The sequence below is a fragment of the Ipomoea triloba genome, chromosome 3 (assembly GCF_003576645.1).
Source record: "Ipomoea triloba cultivar NCNSP0323 chromosome 3, ASM357664v1".
Taxonomy (NCBI): domain Eukaryota; kingdom Viridiplantae; phylum Streptophyta; class Magnoliopsida; order Solanales; family Convolvulaceae; genus Ipomoea; species Ipomoea triloba.
In genome coordinates, this window is record NC_044918.1 from 15519792 (window position 1) to 15529186 (window position 9395).

General features: G+C 32.1%; 1 protein-coding gene across 2 annotated transcripts; it reads right to left on the reverse strand.

Moving 5' to 3' along the window:
* Nucleotides 1-625: 625 nt before the first annotated feature.
* LOC116013878 (transcription factor bHLH110-like) lies at nt 626-3063 on the reverse strand. Of its 2 annotated transcripts, none has more exons than XM_031253838.1 (9): nt 2901-3063; nt 2587-2657; nt 2424-2478; nt 1841-1953; nt 1485-1714; nt 1330-1404; nt 1184-1249; nt 1063-1098; nt 626-987 (listed from the first exon to the last, which is right to left on the reverse strand). In XM_031253838.1, exons 2-9 carry the CDS (start codon nt 2633-2635, stop codon nt 853-855), a joined length of 759 nt encoding a protein of 252 aa, XP_031109698.1. In that variant the 5' UTR covers nt 2636-2657; nt 2901-3063; the 3' UTR covers nt 626-852. The 2 variants fall into 2 exon arrangements, with proteins under 2 accessions (XP_031109698.1, XP_031109699.1); XM_031253839.1 differs by having other exon boundaries at nt 2587-2669.
* Between the last annotated feature and the right edge of the window lie 6332 nt (nt 3064-9395).

Here is a 9395-nt window from a genome sequence, read left to right on the forward strand (position 1 = left end):
GTGGTATGTCATTGTGTAATAATAATTAAGGACAATATAATAATTTTTTTTTCCTTTCCTAGTAACCACCAAATTATAAATCCTATAAGGTATATGAATTTTAATTTCACAAAACAGAGAATTACAATTTCATCAAATCAAATAATGTAGTTTATAAGTGTTTAATTGTATTGAAAAAGAATTTTAATTACACCCAAACCAAACGCCCCATTAGTATGCGCAGAGAGTATGTTTCCTATCCCCACGACCCTGCTCCGATTGCCCTATATTCATGTCTTCATTGCCATATACCCTTTCAGTTTCATGTTGAAGAATATATATCTGAATTCATATTTTAAGAACAAGGTAAGAATTTTAAGTCAATTTATGTGGAGATCCTTTTTCAACTATAATTACAAGACAAACATTACCTAAAAAGCATATTTAAATAACAGTTACAAGCATTATCGTAAATTAAAATATACTTGTTATTTATGAATAATTTACCTACTAAATCAATAAAATTGTGCAAGTTATATCATATACCTATTATGTTAAAAAATGCCTAACTCATAAAATATTACTTTCACTACACGCTCTATTTAAACCGTATGCAACAAAAGAAGAAAAAAAAAAATAAATGTGGTACCTCAAAAAAAACTAATAAAATTGCATAAAATTTTAATCCAATGGATAAAGTTCCTTGGGGGAAATTGGGGTTTGTCATTTGTCTCTGCACATCAACTCAATTTCCATATGATATCAGATGGCAACATTTCACTCCATTTGGAGATCATGAAAGAAAAAAAACAAAAAAGGCCCTTAACAGCCTTCTACCATACTCTATTTACTGCTAGAAACAAGCAAGCATTCCTATGCTGAGAAACAACTCATGCTGCCCAACATTTGACTGAACAAATCCTGGTCTGCAACTGTCTGCAACAATGAAACTGGAACCAGGCAGAGCCCTTTATTTCGCAGCCCGGCTTCATTTTCGTCTCCCGTTTTCTGCAAACACAACACGAGCAATTTCGTTAAGAAACCGAGCATTCAATGTCTGTAATGATGAACCATTATACTGACCTGATCAGAGTGGCCATGGGATGCAATGCACAAGTTCTGCAGAAAACTGGAGAAGTTAGCTTTTGTTATGAGAGATTTAAACGAAATTATGCTCGGTTTAAGTACTGAGAGTGGTATGAACCTGAATCTGATCTTGCAGGGCTTTAATGGAAATGCAAGCCTCTTGAAGAACAGAAGCTGTGTCAGTCTGCAATATAAGATTAAAGCGTTCGGTTTATGTGCTTAAATTAGTATATCACTCGCGAAAATCATACAAAAATTGGCAACCTTTCCATAAGGGGAAACCAGCTTTTGAAGAGCTGTGATCTTGTCAGTCAGCTTCTGGCTTCTCCTTGCAGGCACCTGCCAGTTACAGATCAAAGCCTTTCAGTTCAGGCATTTTCAAGAATGAATTTCAGTCAGTAAACTTCTGAACAACATACTCTTCCCCTTCGAATCCGTGGAGTGGTTTCCTCAATCAGCACATTTTTCCCAGCCCTTTCTGCTATGGATTCAGCACTTTCGGGCGAAGAACGCTTTCTTGTCTTCTTCGTGATGTGAACGTCCTGATAAAATTCGCAAAAACCAACAGGCGAAGAAGCAGGCAGGCTGGAACCACGATCCAAACCGAGAGGGCAGCCGAGTCTTTTCACAGCCATCGACGAGGGAGGTTCTGAAATTCAGACACATAAAATCATAGTTAGGCAGCAGTAGGTATTACTAGGTAGGTCTGCTGAGGATAAAATCATGGTCCAAAATCCAAATGGATTAATAAGAAAACTCGAAAACGACAGGCTACCAGACTGATAGATGATTTGTGATTCAGAACAGAAAGCCAGCACCCCTCCAAGGTTGTCTTGATTAGTATACAAGTTTGAATCAATACAGAAGCCGTCGCCACTGAAGACGTTTCTGTTGACAAAAATTGCAGACTACTTATTAAACAATTGCCTCATCTGCATCATCAATCTTTATCTTAATACTTCTGTTCCTGTCTCAATTATTTGAAAATACAAATGAAATTTTGACCAAACCACTGTTGAACCTTAAACACCCCTTTTTTATTCGATTTAGCAGAAAATGACAAACAATAATCTAATCTTAAAACAAACACAAGTCAAGCATGGGCCATTTGTGTTTTGGTGGTAATCATTAAGCCTTGCTGATTACCAGAGTTAAGCCAAAGTACAAGACAGCTTGTACTACTGTAAAATGCTCTCAGGAATTAGTTTATTCCCTTGCAGAATCAAAACCAGATTCCATTTCCACTCATTAAACTCCGAAAAAACAAAAAACAACAACAAACATTAAACCATTGTTTTTATCAGTCGTGTTAGGAAAACCGAAGAACTGCAGGAAAGAAAACATTAAAACAGACTCACAACTCGCTTTCTATCTGCGAAGGGATATCGGAGAAACCTGCAGCCTCACTGCAGCCTGAAATGTTAAGAACATATACATAACAGAATGTAAGAATGAGATTTTCCCACTTCAATAGTGCTAATTTAACTTTTCAAGAACACATGTATTCAGATTGTAAATTACCAAAACTGTAAATCTGGGATGAAACTTGTGGCAGAATAGCATTCTTCATCTTTTTCAGATTCTAAATATGCCTGCAGAGAAATCTATTTCACGAAATGATTCAAAAAAAAAAAAAAAACATGCAGAAATCATCATCTTGAACAAATCAGAGAACACCCATGAAAGCAAACAAGTCCTAAACAATTCCTAGGACACAAACACTATATGATATGACAGCCAAAATGCAGAAAAAATAAAAATCAAGATTGCAGGAACAGATTAGTAGTGGCACAGTAACAGACAGTCCTTAGTTTTTGCAGGCAAGAAAGAGATACCTTGATGGTCCTATGATCCTATTATGGCTTCTGGAGATTCAAGATTTTGTTGATGATGATATATGCAGCACAAGTGTAACGTCTGCAGGGAGATGCAAGGTTTCCAACTGCTCTCTTTGTTTGTTAAAGAAGTTGTGAAGTCACAGGATTATTTAAAGAAAACCAGACAGACAGACAGACAGACATCTAGCCAAAAGAGAGCAAGGAAGAAAAGCCAAAAAAAAAAAAAAAAAAAAAAAGGTTGTACTTCTACTATGTTCTTACTTCTCCCTATTCTTTAATTTACAGAAAACCCCGGTTTGCGATATTTTGTAAAATACATATGCTTGTGACAAGTTGGATAAATCACAAAAAATTTTTGAATTTTTCTTACAGACTTGTAGCCGCTATCCGTAAACTCTAATCGAGCCTATTTTGTGACTCTATCAGACAAAAGAACATGAGAATATAAATTAGGTTGTCCAAAATTGACCTGAAAGGAGTCGAACCTTACTGGCAAATCATACCATAGACTAGGGTCCACCTCACATTGTGAGTCTTGGTCTATTGTATAATTTTTAACTATACGCATGGTGGATCTTGTTCGAATTATGTATCAACCATTATATTAGTACTATGTTAATTGTAATAGATATATAATTTATTAACGAAGATACTATCTACCATGCGCATAGTTGCAAATTATACTGTGGACCATGATCTACTAAATCTACATTATTATTTGTGTATTGAAAACTCATTATTTCATAATATACCAAATAATGAACATTTAGTACTCAAATGATTAATCTTCAAAGATGAACCTTTAAAAATATATCTTCAGTATATTACAAATGTACTTTATGTTAATGATTCATCTTATAATATGAATTATGATCTATTATATAATGATTGAAGTATAGTAAACTTTAGTCCAAAATATAACAATTGAAACTTACTCCTCCCTATTCCAATTTATTACAACCTTAATTTGCTTATATATACGGAGTATATTAAACAAAATATCCTCAAACGTGTTGACCCATTAGACTCCATTTTAAGGGACATGCACCTATGAACTGATGTTTATACCAATTGTAAGCAATATTTATTAATTAGACCATTAAACAACAATAAAAAAAAATGGTTATTAGCTTGTAACACATATCAATGTATTTCTTTAATTTTTTTTCGTTTAATTTAGCAAGATTACCACTTTGGTGGCGGGAGGCAATGGGATTCCCTTTTGAGGGTGGGGACATGCATAAACGTGACTTCTTTGTCTAAATTAGGCAAATTATTTCATAAACGTAACTTCTTAGTGAAACAGTAAATAACGAATATTACTTTTTACATGTAAAACCTGCCTATAAAAATAATGAGGACGAATGTGTTATAACCTCGAATCTAAATATGAACGTACTTCACAATTTAAAACAATTCAGACACAAATATACGTCGATGACAATTAATTACAATTAAACTAACAATTTAAATAATGCAGTAAATATATAAACTTTATATTATAACTTTTACAAATTTTTTCGATCATAGAGGAGGGGGAGACCCCGATAGAAGAAACCACGACTCGAACTAATGAGCGCCAACCACCCTCCTTAGGATAACAACCACAAAGTTGTCCTCGAACATAATTTGACAAAACGCTTTCTGGAAACATCAGATCATTCGGATGGCCCCTATCATTACATATGACTTCCTCAACAAAAAAGTTAAGAGGACGTTTAGTAGTCAGGAAAGTTCAAACTTTTCTGTGAATTTAAAAGGTAGAAAATTACTCCCACGTTTGGTGCTATGTTTTAAAATTTTAATGAGAAAGTTTAAACGAATCAAACATGTTAATTACTCCGTAATTTTCTAGGTAATTTAATTACTATGTTTTCGAGGTAACACCAAACATGTTAATTAATTTTCTTAATAAAGTTATTTCTGTCAAATATATTCCTTAAAATCATTTTCTCAAAAATTTAATTGATAAGAAAGTACCAAATGCTCTCTAATGTTCTATTTTGTTCACGGTAAATAAATTGAAATTTGGCACTCGACGGCCTTTTCAAAATTACCATAATTTTTTTTTTCTTATTGAATAATCTTTAGAGGGGAAAAAAAGAAGAAGAAATGGTAATTGTTTGACTTGGTTGTGAATATATAATTGTTAAAATTGAAGTCAATAAAAAGTTAATGTTTGTTCTGTATCAAGTGCCAGCATCTTGAGCTAGGCGATTCCCTGAAATACAATAGTAAGAAAACATGTATGTTTAACACATGTAATAACATGGGATTTGCTTCTAATTGTGTAATCATCAACCTACCTAACCATGATTTCTAACTACTGTCGTTTTTCCATATATATTCTCCCACATAAATTTTCAGCACCTTAATTTAACCGCTCTTCACTAACTACTAATAAATATTTAGGAAGTTCATAAAAATATTGAGAGTAATAGTCTAATAGAGATATATTTGTAATTGCAGCCTTAAATCTCCAGGCCAGCTGTCTCACCCAATAGAGGTGCCTACAATCCAGTGAGGGGTTAGCCATTGTGTCCGACGGTGGAGACCCTGGGTCACACCCAGAAAGAGATATATTTGTAATTAATAAGTTGTATAATTTTTTGATTGAGAAGAAAGGAAGACCTTGACATAAACACTTAGTTATCAACAACCGTAATGACTTGCTTGTCTCGAATGCGTGATCATGAATTAGTCTTCGTCAAGAAAAAACGGTAGAGATCGATGGAGGAGGTGTGAAAATTATATTAAAGTGGAAACCCCTTCTTTATTTTGATGGAGGGAGATGTTTGCTCGTGCGTCTACTGCCTTGTTTTGTTCTCTAAAAACATGAACTATTTGGGACTCTAAGAGCATATTCATCTCACAATAACAAACTTACAGAATATTACGCACAACATCGGTATACATTTGTTGATCACTCAAACACCTAATAATCACCTCGGAATTGCATCCACTATTATTACCTCGCAATCATTATCTAAGAGTGTGCGGCATTAAGGAAATCATGTTCATATTCACAAAAAAGAGGTGAACCGCACTGAAAAAAATTATGTGCGATGGACTTAATTGAGATGATATTAGAAATTAAATAATCAAACTCATAACATTATAGTACAAAAATCATACTACACTCGCCTGACTAGTCCTTAATAGGGTAAAGTAGTTGTTGTTATTATTATGTTGAATTAGAGACTTTAATTTCAGCAACGTTTGTACTTTAGGTCTTGTACGTATTATTTCTTTGACTTTTAAGATTTTATTTTTGCTGTTTTTGGATTATGAACAATTAATTAAACCCAATGGCAATATAATAATATGAATTGAGAAATATATTTTATATATTTACATGAATATGTCAACTGATATTGTAAATGTTTATGTTCCTCTGACTTGGCAGCCTAGTCAACCAATTAGATCATTATCCAAATATTGTTTCAAGTTTAAAAAAAAAAAATTGTTTAAAAAAAAACCATTCATAAGTACCGTGCAGGCCACCCCTATATAACATGTACCATATGATCCTAAATAAATACTTTTTTTCCCTCACACTTAAAAAAAAATAAAAAATAATTATTATCTTAATTATAATTCATGGTATTGTTTAAACTGTGAGAAATTAAATTATAATATTTACGAGTTGAATAAACTAAATAAATTAAAATAATATAATACAAATGGCATACAAACACGGTCCAAAACTCATCAATAAACTGAGATTGACCTAATAATAATAAATGTCTAATGATATCATTTTTTTTTATTGTCACAATTACACGTGAGTTTATAAAGAGATACAATGTATACGTTAAAACAATTTGAGATCTTTATAGAGTTCATGATCCGTCAACAAAATATGTTTCATTCAAATGTCAAAATGAAACCTTACAAAGCTTTTCATCTCCAACCAGTTAGACCAATGCCCTAATCCAACGTTAGTTTTTTTTTTTTTTTGTTTTAGTTTTTTTTTTAATTTTTTAAATGACTATTGTACAACAAGAAAACAAAGAGCAACTAACCAATCCTAATTTGGCTACCCTTAGTATTGAATTAATTATGAACCTATGCGTATCAACTTAAGACTGGTCTAACATTAAATATTATTTTTTCAAAATTTTATATTTTATTTTACTATATTTATTAATACATTTTACATCTCACATAAATTTACATTAATTGATTAGTATGGCATCTATATAACCATATACCCACACCAACATCCTCCTACAACTCAAATATAATGGGAAGATCGGGACATGAAGGGAGGCTAAAGCATTTGTTAGTGTCCATTCATTCTATAGGAAAAATAGGTGATGTAGGTATCAGAGACTAAATATTGTATTGATTCGTAGTCGCAAAGTTATAACAAAAGAAGTGTAAGGCTATTACAATAATTGTTTAGACGAAGTATGATGAAGATGTTCTGTAATGCTAAGACAATGACCTTTTATACAAGGGAATCTGAACCGAATTAGGCTAATTTCGTGGAGGGCCACAAGACTAAGTTCAAGCACATGTGGTGGGCCATGAGACTAAGTCAAGGCCCATAGCTCTAGGCTTGGAGACGGGCTCCGAACTCTCCATGGGCCACTCGAGCCATCTTCTTGGACCCCTAGCGATGGTCTCTTAGACCTCTAGGTCCTTATTATTGGGCAATTTCTAATATATCCATCACACAAATTAATTAAATCTATATATAAGACAAAACAATAAATAGTAGTGATTCAACTCTGAAAATATAGTGGTCGAGTAGTTGAAGTATGATTCTCATACACGATAGTCACATGTTCAATTCTTGTTAACACTTTCTATGTTGAACGCAACTTGTTGCATAGAGTATTTTTATAAATGTGGTTTTTCTCGTGATAACAAAATAGTGATTCAACCCAGCCGAAAGCTATGCATGATTTTTTTTTATTGGTTGTTTTCGTCTGCTGCATATGACATAACTTTCTGAAATGACTTAAAGTATACAATTAAGTATATTTAATTAAAATCATACCGTCTCTAATCTACTAATTATATTATTGCAATAGAAAACATCATTAAGTCATTTCCAAGGTTGACCCATGAACCACCTCTTGCTACCTTTCTCTAATAATAATATAATAATAATAATAATAATAATAACATACTTTTTAGTTGCTTTCAAAAATATATCTATACTTTTTAGCTTTGTTTCATTCAAATTAAAATGAAGCATTTTTTTTTTTTTCAAAAGAGAGATAGAGAATGTTGCACGACAACACGAGGGGTGTTATAGGAATGTAACGGAATATTTTACATTCTCAAAGTGGGGGGTTTCTTGTGCGCAGTGAACAAAGGTTTAGCATGTGTTCAGTTGAGTCACCATGATTTACATCCTTCCATATGCTTTGTTGGGCCGGGGCGTGGGGGCCCTTAGGATTGAGAATTCAATCTTTTGGAAGAAGAAAGAATGTAACATAATATTTTATTAATGTAATGGAATATTTTACATCCTCCCAGATACTTTCGTATTTATCGACATTTGAAATAGTTGTGTCCGATTTGGATTTTATTTTACTCAAAAGTGTAGTAGATCTTGTTGCCCATATTGTTCTTTTTGGAACAATGTTGTTTTTGCTGAGTAATATGTTTAGCAGATAGTACTGGACAAGTACATCGGTTTGTGTTGAATCACATTACTTTATACCCTTTCTTGCTCGTTGTAGGCCTTTTATTTGTTCTATTTCACCAAATTTGACTTGATATTAATATTAATATTAATCATAATTAAAATGATATTTTCAACTAAAATTATTACATATACAAAAAAAGGCAGTATGCAAGTCGTGTTAATATATACGATGTTAAATTCTGTCTGTATAATTTTTTTTAAGAATGGAGTTATTATAGAAATATTAATTTCTCTTAGTAAAGCAAAAGGTAGAAATGGTGAAAAAGAAAATCATTAATAGTCATTGTCCCTTTACTCCTTAAGCATTCAATGAGTTATTGCTATTTTGAATATTTTATTATTATTTAACAATAATATTCATGAATAAAATATAAAATTCAAAACATATATACTAAAAAAATGATTTTTCCAATAGTCCACCTTTATAATCAATATAAAATAGAAAAGAACACAAAAAATGAGTTAGTGTGCACAATAGTGTTTTTTTTTTTTCACAATTTTTTCACAAGAAAAAATCAAGTGGGTTGTTCATGACATTCTTCCTTTGAATTCAATGAATTAAGTTTCTCTTAAAAAAAAAAAACTAAATGAGTTGTTTTTGAACAAATGAGAGGTGTAATTTTTTAGTGAAATTTTATCTAATAAAATCAAAATTTTTGTGAGATCCACTGGATGAGAGAAAGAAACAAAACAAGTAGGTTGTTTTGCGTGTGGCAGACGGAGGCACCCAACTGAGCGCGTGATTTTTTGCATTTTTACTTCTTTTTTTTTTTTTTTTTTTTTTTTTTTTTTTTTTTTTTTTTTTTTTTTTTTTTTTTTTTCCTGCG

Coding starts and splice junctions, on each gene's coding strand:
- LOC116013878 (XM_031253838.1), bottom strand. CDS start 2,635: ATGAAGAATGCTATTCTGCCACAAGTTTCATCCCAGATTTACAGTTTT. Junction 1,715..1,840: donor ACAAATCATCTATCAGTCTG/GTAGCCTGTCGT, acceptor TCTGAATTTCAG/AACCTCCCTCGTCGATGGCT. Junction 1,099..1,183: donor CCCTGCAAGATCAGATTCAG/GTTCATACCACT, acceptor AGTTTTCTGCAG/AACTTGTGCATTGCATCCCA.